The sequence below is a fragment of the Saimiri boliviensis genome, chromosome X (genome assembly GCF_048565385.1).
Source record: "Saimiri boliviensis isolate mSaiBol1 chromosome X, mSaiBol1.pri, whole genome shotgun sequence".
NCBI classification, from domain to species: Eukaryota; Metazoa; Chordata; class Mammalia; order Primates; family Cebidae; genus Saimiri; species Saimiri boliviensis.
The window spans coordinates 65843465-65861936 of NC_133470.1; the positions used below are offsets into that span (position 1 = coordinate 65843465).

The 18472-nt window shown below is 37.7% G+C and overlaps 1 protein-coding gene across 12 annotated transcripts in view; it reads right to left on the minus strand.

The window, feature by feature from the left end:
• ATRX (ATRX chromatin remodeler) overlaps nucleotides 1-18472 on the minus strand; it is a 312128-nt gene that overhangs the window by 60061 nt on the left and 233595 nt on the right. For all 12 annotated transcript variants that reach the window (XM_074391843.1, XM_074391840.1, XM_003936850.4 and 9 more), the window contains 2 exons: nucleotides 16142-16319; nucleotides 14603-14797 (listed from right to left, as the gene is read on the minus strand). In XM_074391843.1, coding sequence (XP_074247944.1) covers nucleotides 14603-14797; nucleotides 16142-16319 — 373 coding nt within the window. The remainder of the gene's footprint in view (nucleotides 1-14602; nucleotides 14798-16141; nucleotides 16320-18472) is intronic.

Consider the following 18472-nt stretch of genomic DNA (forward strand, 5'->3'; position numbering starts at 1 on the left):
ATCTTAAAAATCATGGACAAGAAGGAAGGTGTTTGCAATTGTACTATGATAACAGGAACCAACTTCAAAATACCTTGAATAAAAAAGCAGCTTCAAATACCAAGAAATCCCTCACCATGAATATCAAACCATGTACCCATTTCAGATGACCAATTTTCAAATTCTATTAAACTAGTGGCAAAGTTACATGAAATTGTAACTATAAATCTAGGGAATATTAGTATTTACTAAGTATCTACATTACGCACAGTACTTCTCTGTCTCCACTGCTAATACCTCATTTCAGGCCTGCATTACCTCTCCCACCTGGATCATTTTAATAGCATCCTAACAAGGATCTTAATATCCATTTTCTTTTCTTCAATCCATCCTCCACACTGATAGATGAAATGAAATTTTTCTAAAATGAAAATGACCATAGTCTCTTTAATTGTTAAATAGATACCACAACCATTTAACATGATGTACAAACTAACTTCTATCATCTTATTCTCACTTACCTTTCCAGTCTTTTGTGTTACCTCTTCCCAGACTCACCCCTACTCAATATCTTCTTAAACTCTTACTTATTTTTAACTACTTGAGGTTCTTCAAATTTGACATGCCATGTTATGCATGTGTTTCTTTTTTTCTGTTCCCCATCTTGAAGGGCATTCTGCTTTTCTGCCCTCTTAGCAATGTAAACAGTTACCCAGTTCTATTTTTAACATCTGTTCAAGCATATCAATATACATCCCTAACGTTCCAAGAAATAAATGAATATTCCTTCCTCGGTGCTTGTACAGATACTATTATAGGATCTGTAACTCTTGGGGTATTATTTACTTAAGGTAAGCTTCTTGGGAACAGAATCTCAGACTTATTTATCAGTGCATCCTCAGTGTTAAGTATGACTGGCATATCACAAGTACCCGAAAAAGTTTTAAACTAATGAATGAATAAATAGCTTCATTATTTAAGATAAAAATTTTCGGCTGGGCAAGGTGCCTCAACCTTGTAATCCCAGCATTTTGGGAGGCCAAGGCGGGTGGATCACCTCAGGTCGGGAGTTTGAGACCAGCCTGGCCAACATGGTGAAATCTCATCTCTACTAAAAATATAAAAATTAGCTCTGTATGGTGGCACACACCTATAATCTCAGCTACTTGGGAGGCTGAGGTACAAGAATCATTTGAACTCGGGAGGCAGAGGTTGCAGTGAGCTGAGATTACGCCACTGCACTCCAGCCTGTCTCAAAGGAAAAACAAAATCACCGCCTACCCCTATAAAAGCTAGTCTATCATCAGTTGAGTTCTACCATTTATTTTCATGAAATGTCTGACCCCACAATCTTCACTCTAGGCTAATTTTCTAAAAGCCCAGAATCATCATACAACAGCCCTATTCAAAAACTTACAGTAAATATTACTTTAAAGCCCAATGGCTCCATTTGCCTTTCATGGCTTTCCTACTTATCCAACCTCCACTATTCATCAATGCCAGGCCAATTTCATCATCCCTTAAGCCTGGTACATAAATTCTTACCTCTGTCCCTTGACCCAAACTGTTCAATCTCCCATTCACACTTGATTCTTCCCTTTATCCAATTAAATACTAACCATCTGTTTACAGGGCAACCAAGTCTGATTTTTCTCCCATCAAAACTGTACCCAAATGCTCCATCCTTCCCCTAACTACTATAAGCAAACATACTTAGTACCAGTCACATCAGCACTTCATTCTTTCCCTTTTAAGAATGTTAATTTTTTCCCCCAACTGGATTATCAGCTTTTTCAGGAATCTGATTGCACTTCCTTTATAGATCCCTCACCGTTTTTAGTTACTGCGATAGAAAGACAGCACGGCAGTGTTTTTGGAACATTTTTTTTAAAGCAGGCACATTCTCAATTTGAATTAAATCTTATGTTGAAGTTCAATAAATTAAAAACATAAAAGAGGGGCTCTGACTGAAATGAGATCATGGGGATTAGAGTGTTCAGCCTGACTGGCCCCCCTGTATTTGCTTAGCCACATGGTAGCAGCCCCTAAAGCATCTCCTGGGGTTCCTTATAACACACAGTTTGAAAACTACCGGGTTCACAATTAGATACTATCTTATGCCAGTTAGAATAGCAATCATTAAAAAAGGGAAACAACAGATGCTGGTGAGGATGTGGAGAAATAGGAACGCTTTTACACTGTTGGTGGGAGTATAAATTCGTTCAACCAAGGCAGAAGACAGTGTGGCGATTTCTCAAGAATCTAGAACCAGAAATACCATTTGACCCATCAATCCCATTACTGAGTATACACCCAAAGGATTATAAATCATTCTACTATAAAGACACATGCACATGTATGTTTACTGCAACACTATTTACAAATAGCAAAAACCTGGAACCAACCCAAATGCCCACCAATAACAGACTGGATAAAGAAAATGTGGCACATATACACTATGCAGCCACAAAAAGAATGAGTTCAAGTCTGTCGCAGGGACGTGGAGGAAGCTGGAAACCATGATTCTCAGCAAACTACCAGAGGAACAGAAAACCAAACACATGTTCTCACTCGTAAGTGGCAGATGAACAATGAGAACACATGGACACAGGAAGGGTAACATCACACTCTGGGGCCTGTTGGTGGGAGGAGGAAAGGGGAGGGAGAAGATTAGGACAAATACCTAATGCATGTGGGGCTTAAAACCTAGATGACAGGTTGATAGGTGCAGCAAACCACTATAGCATATGTATACCTATGTAACAAACCTGCATGTTCAGTTATTGCAAAACTTAAAAAAAAAAAAGGAGGAGGGGGGCAAGTGGTGGCTCATGCCTGTAATCCCAGCACGTTAGGAGGCTGAGGCAGGCAGATCATGAGGTCAGGAATTCAAGACCAGCCTGGCCAATAGAGTGAAACCCTGACTCTAAGAAAAATACAAAAAAAAAATAATAATAACAATAAAATAAGCCAGGCGTGGTGGTGGACACCTGTAGTCCCAGCTGCTTGGAAGCCTGAGGCAGGAGAATCACCTGAACCTGGGAGATGGAGGTTGCAGTGAGCCAAGATTGTACCACTGCACTATAGCCTGGGCAACACAGCAAGACTGTGTCTCCAAAAAAAAAAAAAAAAAAAAAAAAACCCAGAAAACTGCTGGGATCATATTCTAGCTGTAACAGTTACTGGCTATGAACCCTTGTGTAATCACAAACTCCCTAAATAAGCTTCCTAAGACAAATATGTATGAGAAAGGTCTTTGTAAACCTTAAAGCTTTCCATAAATTTGGGACTATTTAACCTTCGCAAGCCATGAGCTAAACTGACTGTATCATACCATCTTAACAGTTATATCACACAATATTACTGACTGTGAAAGCATTCTCTATTTTAAAGTCCAGATTTACTTAAAATAAAATAAAGCATCTTAAATGTCATTCAATTCTGGAAATCCCAAGTCCTCTGCTTTGTTTCTTGTATTTGAAAATAACATTCTGGGAGAGTGATCCAAGATGGCCAAATAGGAACAGCTCTAAAGTGCAGTTCCCAGCAAGAACAATGCACAGGGTGAGTGATAAGCGCATTTCCAAATGAGTTATTACTGCCCACAGACCAGGAGAGTCCCAGGCTGAAAAGTGCCATGAGTTTCCAGCATGGGTATTTCAGCTGGCACAGCGGGTGGCCACACAAAACTCACACAAATTCGGGCAGCCATTTCAATTGGCACCTGGAATGCCTAGGAGACAGAGCCACCCATTCAACTGAAAAAAAGGGGGCTGAAACAGGGAGACAGGTGATCTGGCTCAGCAGGTCCCAGCCCACAAAGACCAGCAGTCTGAAACGCTCTGGATTGAGAGTTTCACAGCAAGCGCAGCTGGACCCGACACGGTCCAGCTCTGCAGGGGGAAGGGCATCTGCCATTACTGAGGCAGTCCACCACCGCCATGGCAGTCCACGATTACTGAGGCAGTCTGCCATTAAACAGGCAGTCCGTCATTACTGAGGCAGACCACCATTACCGAGAGAGTTCTAACTATACCTCTATGAACAAAAACCACAAGGAAGTTCACACAGCAGCTGGGCAGAGTCCATGGCAGCTCGGCAATGCCTCTGCTAGCAGACTGTGACTAGGCTACCTCCTAGCTGGGCAGGGCATCGCTGAGAAAAGGCAGCAGCACATCAGGAACTTATAAAGAAAGCCCCACCTTCCCAAGACAGAGCACCTGGGCAAAAAGACGGTTCTGAGTTCCACTGCAGCAGACTTAAACGTACCTGCCCAGCAACTCTTAACAGAACAGAGCTCACAGCTCAGCACCTGAGTTCCTATAAGATTCAGACTGTCTCCTCAAGCAGCTCCCCGACCCCCGTCTATCCAAAGAGACACCTCAAAAAGGAGAGCTCAGGCTGACATGTGGTGGGTATCCTTTTGGGATGAAGATAACAGAAGAAGAAATTGGTAGAAACCCTTACTGTTGTGCAGCTGCGGGAGGTGATCACCAGGCAAGCAGGGTCTCGAGTGGACCTCCAGCAGTCCTACAGCAGAGGGGCCTGACTGTTACAAGGAAAACTAAAAAACAGAAAGAAATAACTTTACCATCAACAAAAAGGACATCCACTCAGAGACCCCATCCAAAAGTCACCAACTACAAAGATTACAGCTAGATAAATCCACAAAGATGGGAAGAAATCAGAACAAAAAGGATGAACACACCAAAAACCAGAATGCCTCTCCCCCTCCAGGGGATCACAACTCCACACCAGCAAGGGAACAAAGATGGATGAATAGATAGAAACAGGCTGCAGAAGGTGGGTAATAACAAACTTCTGGAGCTAAAAGAACATGTGGTAAGCCAAAGAAAACAAACCAAGAACCTTAAAAAAGGCCTGATGAAACACGAAGGAGAATAAACAGCTGAGAGAACAATATAAATGACCTGATTGAGCTGAAAAACAACACAAGAAATTCGCAAAGCATACACAAGTTTCAATAGGTGAATCAACCAAGCAGAAGAAAGGATATCAAAGAGTGAAGAGCAACTCAATGAAAGAAAACAAGAAGGCAACATTAGAGAAAAAAAGAGAGAAAAGAAATGAACAAACCATCCAAGAAATATAGGATTATGTGAAAAGACCTAATCTACATTTCATAGGTGTACCTGAATGCGACGGAGAGAATGAATCCAAGCTGAAAAACACTCTTCAGGATATTATCCAGGAGAACTTCCCCAGCCTAGCAATGCAGGCCAATATTCAAGTCCAGGAAACATAGAGAACACCACAAAGATACTCCTCAAGAAGAGCAACCCCAAGGCATACAACCGTCAGATTCACCAGGGCTGAAATGAAGGAAAAAAGGCTAAGGGCAGCCAGAGAGAAAGGTTGGGTTACCCACAAAGGGAAGCCCTTCAGACTCACAGCAGATCTCCTGGCAGAAACCCTACAAGCCAGAAGAGAATGGGCCAATATTCAATATTCTTAAAGAAAAAAACTTTCAACCTAGAATTTCATATCCAGCCAAACTAAGATTCATAAACCAAGGAGAAATAAAATCCTTTACAAACAAGCAATTGCAGAGAGATTTCCTCATCACCAAGCCTGCCTTTTAAGAGCTCCTGAAAGAAGCATTAAACACAGAAAGGAACAACAAATACCAGCTACTCCAAAAATGTATGAAATGACAAAAAGCATTGACACAATGAAGTAACTGTGTCAACTAACAAGCAAAACAACGAGCTAGCATCAAAATGGCAGGATCAAATTCACACGTAACAATAATAACCTTAAATGTAAATGTTCTAAAGGCCCCAAACGAGAGACACAACAGACTGGCAAATTGGATCAGAAGTCAAAACCCATCTGTGTGCTGTTTCCAGGAAACCCATCTCACACGCAAGGACATACAAAGGCTCAAAATAAAGGGATTGAGGAAGATTTACCAAGGAAATGGAGAGCAAAAATAAGCAGGAGTTGGAATCCTACTCTCTGATAAAATAGACTTTAAAGCAACATATATCAAAAGACACAAAAAGGGGCATTACATAATGGTAAAAGGATCAATGCAACAAGAAGAGCTAAGGATCCTAAATATATACACACCCAATACAAGAGCACCCAGATACATAAAGCAAGTTTTTAATGACCTACAGAGAGACTTAGACTCCCACACAATAATAGTGAGAGACTTTAACACTCCACTGTCAATGTTAGACAGATCAACAAGACAGGAAATTAACAAGGATATCCAGGACTTGAGTTCAGATCTGGACCAAGCAAACCTAATAGACATCTACAGAACACTCCACCCCAAATCCACAGAATATACATTCTTCTCAGGACCGCATTTCATCTGCTCTAAAACTGACCACATGATTAGAAGTAAATCACTCCTCAGCAAATGAAAAGGAATGGAAATCACAACAAACAGTCTCTCAGACCACAGTGCAATCAAATTAGAGCTCAGGATTAAGAAACTAACTCAGAACCACAAAACTTCATGGAAACTGAACAACTGGCTCTTGAATGTTGACTGGATAAACAATGAAATGAAGGCAGAAATAAAGATGTTCTTCAAAACCAATGAGAATGAAGACAAAACATACCAGAATCTCTGGGACATATTTAAAGCAGTGTCCAGAGGAAAATATATAGCAATAAATGCCCACATGAGAAGCAAGGGAAGATCTAAACTTAACACCCTATCATCAAAATTGAAAGAGCTAGAGAAGCAAGATCAAAAAAACTCTAAAGCTAGCAAAAGACAAGAAATAACCAAGATCAGAGCAGAACTGAAGGAGACAGAGAGACAAAAAACACTTCAAAAAAATAAAAAAATCAAGGGAGCTGGTTTTTTGAAAAGATCAAAAAATAGAAAGACCACTAGCCAGATTAATTTTTTTTTAAAAAAAGAGAGAGATGAATCAAATAGGTGCAATAAAAAATGATAAAGGGGATATCACCACAGACTCCACAGAAATACAAGCTACCATCAGAGATTACTATGAACAACTATATGCACATAAACCAGTAAACCTGGAAAAATTTGATAAATTCCTGGACACCTGTACCCTCCCAAGCATAAACATGGAAGAAGTCAAAACCCTGAATAGACCAATAACAAGGGCTGAAGTTGAGCCAGCAATTAATAGCCTATCCACCAAAAAAAGCCCAGGTCCAGATGGGTTCACAGCCAAATCCTACCAGAAATACAAAGAGGACCTGGTACCTCTGCTTCTGAAACTATTCCAAACAATCCAAAAAGAGGGAATCCTTCCCGAATCACTTTATGTGACCAACATCATCCTGATACCAAAACCCAGCAGAGACTCAATGAAAAAAGAAAACATCAGGCCAATATCCATGATGAACATAGATGCAAAACTCTTCAATAAAATACTGGCAAATCGAATGCAACAGCACATCAAAAAGCTTATCCATCATGACCAAGTAGGCTTCATCCCGGGGATGCAAGGCTTGTTCAACACATGCAAGTCTATAAACGTAATTCACCAAATAAACAAAATGAAAGACAAAAACCACGATTATCTCAACAGATGCAGAAAAGGCCTTTGACAGAATTCAACAGCCCTTTATACTTAAAACCCTCAATAAACTAGATATGGGGGGAGCATATCTCAAAATAATAAAAGCTGTTACAACAAACCCACAGCTAGTATCATACTGAATGGGCAAAAACTGGAAGCATTCCCTTTGAAATGTGGCACAAGACAAGGATGCCCTCTCTCACCACTCCTATTCAATATAGTATTGGAAGTTCTAGCCAGAGCAATCAGGCAAGAAAAAGAAATAAAGGGTATTCAATTCGGAAAAGAGGAAGTCAAATTGTCTCTATTTGCAGACAACATGATTGTATATTTACAACACCCCATCATCTCAGCCCAAAATCTCCTGAAATCTATAAGCAACTTCAGCAAATTCTCAGGATACAAAGCAAATGTGCAGAAATCACAAGCATTCCTATACACCAATAACAGACTTAAAGACAGCCAAATCAGAACAAACTGCCATTCACAATTGCTACAAAGATAATCAAATACTTAGGAATACAACTAACAAAATACGTAAAGGATCTCTTCAAGGAGAACTATAAATCACTGCTCAAGGAAATAAGAGAGGACACAAACACATGGAAAAATATTCCATGCTCATGGTTAGAAAGAACCAATATTGTGAAAAAGAACATACTGCCCAAAGTGATTTATAGATTCAGCACTATCCCCATCAAGCTACCTATGACTCTCTTCAGAGAACTGGAAAAAAACACCTTAAACTTCATATGGAACCAAAAGAGAACCTACAAAGCCAAGACAATCTAAGCAGAAAGAACAAAGCTGGAGGCATCACACTACCTGACTTCAAACTATACTACAAGGCTACAGTAATCAAAACAGCATGGTACTGGTACCAAAACAGAGATACACACCAAGGGAACAGAACAGACACCTCAGAGGCAACAGGACACATCTACAGCCATCTAATCTTTGACAAACATGACAAAAACAAGCAATGGGGAAAGGATTCCCTGTTTAGTAAATGATGTTGGGAAAACTGGCTAGCCATGTGCAGAAAGAAGAAACTGGACCTCTTCCTGACACCTTACACTAAAATTAACTCCAGATGGATTAAAGACCTAAACAGAAGACCTAACACTATAAAAACCCTACAAAAAACCTAGGCAAAACAATTTAGGACATTGGCATAGGCAAGGACTTCATGACTAAAACACCAAAAGCATTGGCAACAAAAGCCAAAATAGACAAATGGGATCTAATTAAACTCCAGAGCCTCTGTACAGCAAAAGAAACAGTCATTAGAGTGAATCGGCAACCCAGAGAATGGGAAAAAATTTTTGCAATCTACCCATCCGACAAAGAGCTAACATCCAGAATCTACAAAGAACTAAAACAGATTTACAAGAAGAAAACAAGCCCATTCAAAAGTGGGTGAAGGATATATACAGGCACTTTTCAAAAGAAGACATTTATGAGACCAACAAACATAAGAAAAAGTGCTCATCATCATTGGTCATTAGAGAAATGCAAATCAAAACTACATTGAGATACCATCTCACGCCAGTTAGAATGGCGATCACTAAAAAATCTGGAGACAACAGATGCTGGAGAGGATGTGGAGAAACAGGAACTCTTTTACACTGCTGGTGGGAGTGTAAATTAATTCAACCATTGTGGAAGACAGTGTGGCGATTCCTCAAGGACCCAGAAATAGAATCCATTTGACCCAGCAATCTCATTACTGGGTATATATCCAAAGCATTATAAATCATTCTATTATAAAGACACAGGTATGTTCACTTTGACACTGTTTACAATAGCAAAGACCTGGAACCAACCCAAATGTCCATCCATGATACAGTGGACAAGGAAAATGTGGCACATATACACCATGGAATACTATGCAGCCATAAAAAATGATGAGTTCTTGTGTCCTTTGTAGGGATATGGATAATCTGGAAACCATCATTCTCAGCAAACTGAGACAAGAACAGAAAATCAGACACCGCATGTTCTCACTCATAGGCGGTGTTGAAGAATGAGAACACATGGACAGAGGGAGGGGAGCATCACACACTGGGGTCTGTTGGGGGGAACAGGGGAGGGACATCAGGGCATAGGGAGGTTAGGGAGGGATAGCATGGGAAGAAATGCCAGATATAGGTGACAGCGGGATGGAGGCAGTAAACCACATTGCCATGTAGGTACCTATGCAATAATCCTGCAGGTTCCGCACATGTACCGCAGAACCTAAAGAGCAATTAAATACATATATATATATATATATAACTTTCTAATCTCCAGTTGGAGAACTAAAAATCATAATGATTAAGTGTAATGTTTTTGAGTTGGTCAGATATAATTTGAAGGCCAGCTTTATGGTATGGTGTGCACACTTGGGTAAATTACCTAACCTCTCTGAGCTTCAATTTCTTCATCTTGAAAATGAAAACGGGACTATCTGCTTTTCAATTGCTGCTAGACTGAGGGAGATAATCTGAACAATGTCTTGTTTTTCTTAGTATGCTCTCACAGTATACCTCTCAACGTCAGCAAATAACAAAATGTTTATAAAATTAACTGGTTTCCTGCAACCAGAAATTCACCATATGAAGAATAAATTCAAAGCAATTTCCCCTTTTCTAACTGGAAAATTTGCTACTTCTCATGAAAGTTGAAGTCTAAAGTATAATATTAGAAAATATTCCAATTAGATATAAAGTCATTCTCCAATTGAAAAGGGAAACGTTATTTTTTAAATTATAAAAACATTTACAAATCCTTAAAAGACTACTACTTGTCACATAAAAATAAGTAACTGATTATGAGAGATGTTAGGATGTAAGAACTAAGAAACCAGGCAAGTAAACACTAAGCAGTGTTTTTAAAAAGGTGGTATGTGTCCCAATATGGAAAGATATTCAAGATATATCTAAGTAGAAAAAATGCTGTAGAATTGTACGTATGGTATAATTCCATTTGTGTTTGTGTGCTTTTAAAGGTATAGAAATGAAATTTGTGCACAGGAAAAGTTTTTAATTTTTAATCAAGAATCTTAATCACATTCTGTTGTAATATAATCAGGAAAGCCAAATCATTGTTAAATTGAAATATTTTTGTAAAACGTATGTTAAAACTAAGAGAAAAAAAAAATGGTAGATTTAAATCCCTAAGTGGCACTAAGCCATTATTCAAGGGATTTGATTAATGTCATCACAAAAATAAACTCTTTCTTAAATGTTGTATCAGTGAAGTGGAAGCTCGCTGATTAAACAAAGTATTTGCTTACATATATAAATGACACTTAAAAATATTTTCAAAATGCTTAGTGTACACATTGACATATACACTGAAAATTTAACTGGAGAAATCACTGATTTATATTACCATTAGAAAAACATTTCTTTCTATTACCTTTTAAATGTGCCCAACCATATGAAGAACTAATATACTTTTGAGCTTTTTATAAGTGACTAACGTGACTCGGGTATAGTGATTCCATACCCTGGTGGCTGTTTCCCAATTGTCTTAAAAGTAGCACAGAATATTAAGTGTTTGCATTTGAAACCAAGACTACAGGAAAGGCAACCCTCCCTTAAGAGACTTTCTCCCAAAGTGGTCTTTCACATAAATAGATTAAGTTTTAATAAATAACATCCTTATTTAGATCAGAAAACATAAAATTTTCTCTTACGTTCAAAAGGTAAGGCCAGCTGCCTCACAGAGGGTTAAAACGGACACATCCATCTCTCTCTGCGCCTGATAACTGCGTCATCGCCCAAGCTCGTTATCTGGCCTTGCCGCACGGCTTCCCCGCACTCACCTCCACATACCAGACCCAAGCCCACATTCAGCACTAAATTATGCATTCAACCCCTAGCTCACTGTTGATAAACCCTGCAGGAAAATTTTTTTAAAGAAACCCCATCAGACCCTGCCCGGTAGCAGTCTGCTCTGTATGCCCCCAGAAGGCCCGCCTACCCATAACCACTAGCTCCAGGCATTTCCTGCTTCTTAATAGCCAATAAGATTGCCTTCACTTTGTCTCCCCAACAGTCAATCAAAGCCCACCTACCCAAGGTCCCGCCTGCCTACCCATGACGACTAGCTCCAGCCATTTCCTGCTTCTTTATAGCCAATAAGATTGCCTTCACTTTGTTTCCCCAACAGCCAATCAAAGCCCACTTACCCAAAGTCCCACCTGCCTACCAATGGCAACTAGTTTCAGGTACTTCCTGCTTCCTGACAGCCAATAAAATTGTCTTTGCTTTGTTTCCCCAATAGCCAATCAATCACCTTCTCTCCCCCATAAAACCCCATGACCTAAACAGCCGGGCCTGACTTCTTTGGCCTCTCTCTGGACCACAAAACCTCGCCCAGGAGCTGAATAAATTAGCTTCTCATTTTCTTATACTTGCCTCAGTTTCCTCATTTTACCTCGGCAATAAATCTTACAGTCACAATGGTATCTACCATCATATTAAATTTTATAAGATAAATATGCAATCACCATTTTACCTAGAAGGGTCTTTATTTGCTGTGTTAATATTAAATAGCATTTTCATATGAACGAATAATAGATCAGAAGATAGATGTAGACACTACTTCTGGCTCTGTCACTTAGTAGCAAAAACTGTAGGCAAGTCAACATCTCTGACCCTATGTTTTCAAAGCTATAAAACAAGATGGCCTCGCTGGATTGCCTCTAAGGGTCCTTTTCCACATGTGAAAGTCTTATGACAGTGAAAAATATCAAGAAACATTGTCTTATTTGGTAATTCTTTTTCAATATAGATGAATAAAAAATTATTGCCCCCGGCAGGAAATGTGTTAGAGCAGAAATACAATAAATTTATAGTGAGAAAATGTGAATTACAGTACTGATTCAACAAACAAATTATTGACTTGTGACCATGAATAAGTCATTCATACTGAGAGTCCATGTTTTCATCTGTGGAATAGGAATACTGATACTATTTACCTTACCAACCTGGAAAGAACTATATAGTTATAGTTTTTAAGTAAAAATTCTTTTAAATTTAGAGCTACATCTCCATAATTTTGTGACATTCAAAAAGCTATAAATATGTAATGTATTCTATTATTATTTTTATAGAGATGGAGTTTCACCATGTTGGCCAGGCTGGTCTCGAACTCCTGACCTCAGGTGATCCACCCACCTCGGCCTCCCAAAGTGCTGGGATTACAGGCGTGAACTATCGTGCCCAGCCCAATTATTTTTTTTTTTTGAGACAAAGTCTTGTTCTGTCGCTCAGGCTGAAGGCAGTGGCACAATCTTGGCTCACTGCAATCTCTGGCTCCTGGATTTGAACAATTCTCCTGCCTCAGCCTCCAGAGTAGCTGGGGATTACAGGTGTGCAGCACCATGCCCAGAACATTTTTGTATTTTTAGTAGAGTCAGGCTTTTGCCATGCTGGTCAGGCTGATCTTGAACTCCTAAGCTCAACTGATGCGCCTGCCCTGGCTTCCCAAATGGCTGGAATTACAGGCCTGAGCCCCTACACCCAGCCTAACACATTCAATTTGATGAGTTTAGAGGAAAGTAATCACTGAAACTATCACTATAATCAATACCATAAACATATCTATCATAACTAAAAATTTCCTCCCCTTCTCTATTTTTTGTGATAATACTTAAAAGATCTATCCTTTCAGCAAAATTTTAAGTATATAGTACAGTATTATTAAATACAAGCACCACATCATATAGTAGATCTCCAGGATTAAATTATCTTGCCCAGCTAAAATTGTGTGTCCTTTGACCAATATTTCCCTGTTTCCCCGTCTCCCCTGCCCCAAGAAATCACTGTTCTACTCTCTGCTCCAATAAGTTTGACTAATTTTAGATTCCTCATGTAAGTGTGATCATGCTTCTGTGTCTAGCTTATTTCACTTAACATAATGCCCTCCAAGTTCATTCATGCCATTGCAAATTGCAGGATTTCCTTCCTCTTTTTCCCTTCTTTTCTAAGGCTGAATAATATTCCATTGTATCTATATATCACATTTTCTTTATCCATTCATCTGTTGATGAACATTTAGGTTGCTTCCACGTTTTAACTATTGTAAGTAATGAATACAATGAACATGAGAGTTCAGATATCTCTTTAACAACCCGATTTCAATTTCTTTGGACATATACCCAAAAGTGAGATTGTTGGACCATATGGTAGTTTTATTTTTAATTTTCTGAAGAATTTCCATACTGTTTTAAATAGTGGCTGTACTAATTTACTTTCCAACCAATAATGTACCAAGATTCCCTTTTCTCCATATGCTTAGTATCTTGTGTTTTTCTGATACTAGTAATTCTAACTGGTGTGAGATGATATGTCATGGTGACTTTGACTTGCCTATCCCTGATGACTAGTGATGTTGAGCACCTTTTCATATACTTGTTGGATATTTGCTGATTCTTTATTTTTTATTTATTTTTATTTTTTTGAGACGGAGTTTTGCTCTTGTTACCCAGGCTGGAGTACAATGGCACAGTTTTGGTTCACTGCAACCTCCGTCTCCTGGGTTCAGGCAATCCTCCTGCCTCAGCCTCCTGAGTAGCTGGGATTACAGGCATGCGCCACCATGCCCAGCTAATTTTTTTTGTATTTTTAGTAGAGACGGGGTTTCACCATGTTGACCATGATGGTCTCGATCTTTTGACCTCATGATCCACCCGCCTCAGCCTCCCAAAGTGCTGGGATACAGGTGTCAGCCACCGTGCCCAGCTGATATTTGCTGATTCTTAACTGCTCTATGATAGAAAAGAATGTTAAAGAAGAGACAGTTTAATTTTATATAGAATTATTTAAATTGTATATGCCCTCTATTGGAAAGCTGAACGTTTTATTTTGCATAAAATACGCATTTCAGAATATACTATCTTTTTGTGGTAATACATGGAGAATTGATCAAGCACTCTCATTTATAATTTTCTAAACAAAATTCATTTAATATCAATTTATTCTCCTTGAAAAATTCTGAAATACAGCCTTAATCAGATGACTAACTTTCATAGCAGTAGTAAAATTCCCTTAGTCCACTTGGGTTTGTTAAGCCAATAATCTAAATATGTTTACCTTTGGCAGCATGGGAGTATCCCTCTTCTTTTTCTTTTCTGAATTAGGGTCATCTAATAAGTCTGGCTCAAAAGTATAAAGTTCAGTAAGCTCATTCATAGTAAAATGACGCTCAACCTGCTGCTGATCAACAACTCGAAAAGACAGTGACTGCTTAGTTACTTGCCGATCATAAATCTTATCTTCCATGGTCCCCTTAGTAAAAAGAAGGAAGAATATAAAAAAAATTAAATTTTGTAAGCATAAAAGTTAATCAAGGATAAATACTGCTTAATATAAAATGGTAAAACTTCATGGTAATATATTGCCATAAAGAAAAACTCATCAGCAATTTTGCTTAATCCATGAAAGATTTCATCTGTGTAGCATAGTATATCATAACAAATAAAATTACATTATTGATAATCATTCTATATTATCTGACCAAAATGCATTCATGTGTTGCTTTATATATTTCTGTACTCGGTAGTAGAAGGATAGCAGGCAGATACCAGAGTAAACAGAAATAAAGGGGCACACACAGAAAACATTTAGGTAAATATTGAAGTTAGAATGCAAGAGAACAGTCTGATTCCTTTTCAATGTAATATAATAAGCTATCGACAAACACCATAAACTGCTTTTACATCAAGTCTTATTTGCTATAATTTCAAGACAGAAAACTAATATAAATTCCATATCCATTACATATAAACTACATTAGATTAAATGTATGCATAAATTATATTAAATGTGTATTAAATATATTTATATTTAATGAGAATGTAAAGAAATTCTAAACTTAAAAAACAGGTAAGAAAAAAGTAAAGGGCCGGGCGTAATGGCTCATGCCTGTAATCCCTGCACTTTGGGAGGCCAAAGAGGGCGGATCACCTGAGGTCAGGAGTTCGAGACCAGCCTGACCAGCATGGAGAAACCCCGTCTCTAATAAAAATACAAAATTCGCAGGCCATGGTGGTGCGGGTAATCCCAGCTACTTGGGAGGCTGAGGCAGGAGCATCACTTGAACCTGGGAGGCGGAGGTTGCGGTGAGCCGAGATTGTGACATTGCACTCCATTATCCTGGGCATCAAGAGCTAAACTCCATCTCAAAAAAAGAAAAAAGTAAAAATAAAGAAATAAATAATAGTAAAGAGTTTATATGAACTTGTCAATAATATGTAGTTATTAAAGAAGATCAAATAAGAAAGGATCTACCAAGTAAGCAACAATCTACCAAAAAAAAAAAACAACAACAACAACAACAAAACACCAGTCTCTGGTTGAGAAGTCCAGATTTTGGAGGCAGGCTGAGAAGGGTTGCATCTGCTTTGGGCAGCAAAATGGAGAACAATCTCAACCTGAGGAAGATGAAATTATAGAAATGGATATACTACAAAACAGAAAATCAAGAAAGGGCAAAATTGACTTTCACTGCTTTATGTACAGAAATGGTATTTACAACTTTGTTTCGCTCTTTGTAATACATATATGTTCTATACCTCTAAAATATCAGTTTTACATGAATTTTCAATATGAAAAAGAGAATTATAAACCTACCTGAGCTAAGAACCTGTATACATAAACAGGCTTAGTTTGTCCAAAGCGATAAACTCTGAATATACTCTGGATGTCATAAGATGGATTCCAAGAAGCATCAAATATAATTACTCGATTAGCAGCTACCAGATTAATTCCTAGAGATCCTGCTTTAGTAGAAATGATGAATAATCGCCCTCTGAAAATGAAAATATAGAATAAATGCTTCAGTAATGAGTGCTTTACAATATGACTTTTTGATACTTAGGCAGTTTTTTTTTTAACTATGAGAAGTTCAGAGCATTCATTTCTTACTTACTAAAGAAAGTAAGACATTATCTAAGGATTCAGGTTGATAATACAAATAAATGCCCAGTAGGAATTCTACTGTTGAAAAACAGTCTGACTGAAGAATAAAAATGAAATGAAAATCATATATTTACAATGTAGTAAAGGTTTTATTTACAGATTTCTGAATAAATTTAGAGAATTTATATATAACTTGGAAATCCACATTGTATTGGGTACAGCTAGGGCCACTAAGTACATGATAATGAAGAACAACGCAAAAGCAGGCGAATATGTAGGGGTGACTCAACATTTATAATCTAGCATAATGAAAATAAGGAGAGAAGGTTAGATAGATGCCACGTACTGAGGTAGATAAAACAAGAGCAATAAAATAGGCGGCTCCAGGAAGGGTTTTTTTCTAAATAAAAAGAAATGGAACTGATAGACTACCTGATGTGTTGAAACACAAGGATTAATAATATTTCTTTTTTCTTTTTTTTTTTGAGACAGAGACTCGCTCTGTCACTCAGGCTGGAGTGCAGCGGTGCAATCTCAGCTCACTGTAACCTCCACCTCCCAGGTTCAAGTGATTCTCCTGCCTCAGCCTCCTGAGCAGGTGGGATTACAGGCGTGCATCAACATGCCAGGTTAATTTTTGTATTTTTAGTAGAGATAGTGTTTCGCCATGTTGGCCAGGCTGGTTTGGAACTCCTGACCTCGAACTCCTACCTCGGCCTCCCAAAGTGCTAGGATTACAGATGTGTGTTACCACATCTAGCCAGGATTTATAATATTTCTACAGGAGAATTTGGGAATGAATTGGTGATAGGTATATAGAAAACTAAGCAAATGGTAAAAGCAAATCAATACTTAAGCAAAACATAATAAACAAGTACACAAAAAAGGAAAAACAATCACAGTAGTTAAGTAGCTTACAAATATTTACATAGCCACAATAAAGAAAACACTCCAAATTAAATTGGGCAAATATGAAAAATTGTATTGGGAAAACGAATGAGGAAAAGTGCGCATGTACTTGTGGTAAATTACTGCCTCACACTTTAGAAAGGATGTATGTATGTAAGTAAGTACGAATTGCCAAAATTTGAAATTGGTTACCTCCAGAAAGCAGAAATCACAGGTAGAAAGAGGTTTGGTCACGGGACTGGTTTTTATTTGAAGCCTTGTAAAACTATCTGTTTTTTAAAAATATGTAAATATATTACTTTGACATTAATCAAAATTTAATTTGAAAAGAATTGGATAAACACTTTTTGAAAATAAAAACAACTCTAAGGAAAAAAATTACTCAGTTCCAATCCCCAGAAACAACCTCCATTCAAATCATGATATATTTCCTATAGGTTTCTTTTTTCTAAGTATATACATTTAAAATTTTGTAGTCAGGAAAACATCTGTATATACAGTATTTATTATGAATATTTCTCCAAATTTCTTGGTAAAGACCATGCTTGGTAGCTGCAGAGTATTTCATTGGATGACTGTACAATAATTTATTTAATAATTTGCTTATTGCTGTTAAGTTACAGAGTGACAAAATCCCTGGAATATAATAAGCTCTCAATAATCAACACGAAAATGTCTTTCTTTTCTTTCATGAAAGAAAAATAATGACTAAAATGCCATACTAATTACATTTATAGCATTCATTATACACTAGAATGTAAAGAAATTCTACATTTAAATGATGGGAAAGAGTTTACAATTCAGTTTACAAATCATATTATATACTAAAAAAAAAGGTATAAAATAAATAGACATACTGAATTCATGTTTTATGTCAATTTGGAGCTACTACACATCTATGAATACAGACTACAGAATTTATCATAAAAGCTGACCAATTTTGAAGAAAATATATTGTGTTATTTTATAATAGCATAAGTTTGAAAATTTAAAAATATGTATAACACAGAGAACTAAGTTTCACTCTGGCTATATTACCATTAAAAATCCAAAATATTACGTTATATGGAAGAAAAGCAGAACATAGAGCCTTACTAAACACAATTACAAGTGCGTTAAAAAACAAAACACATA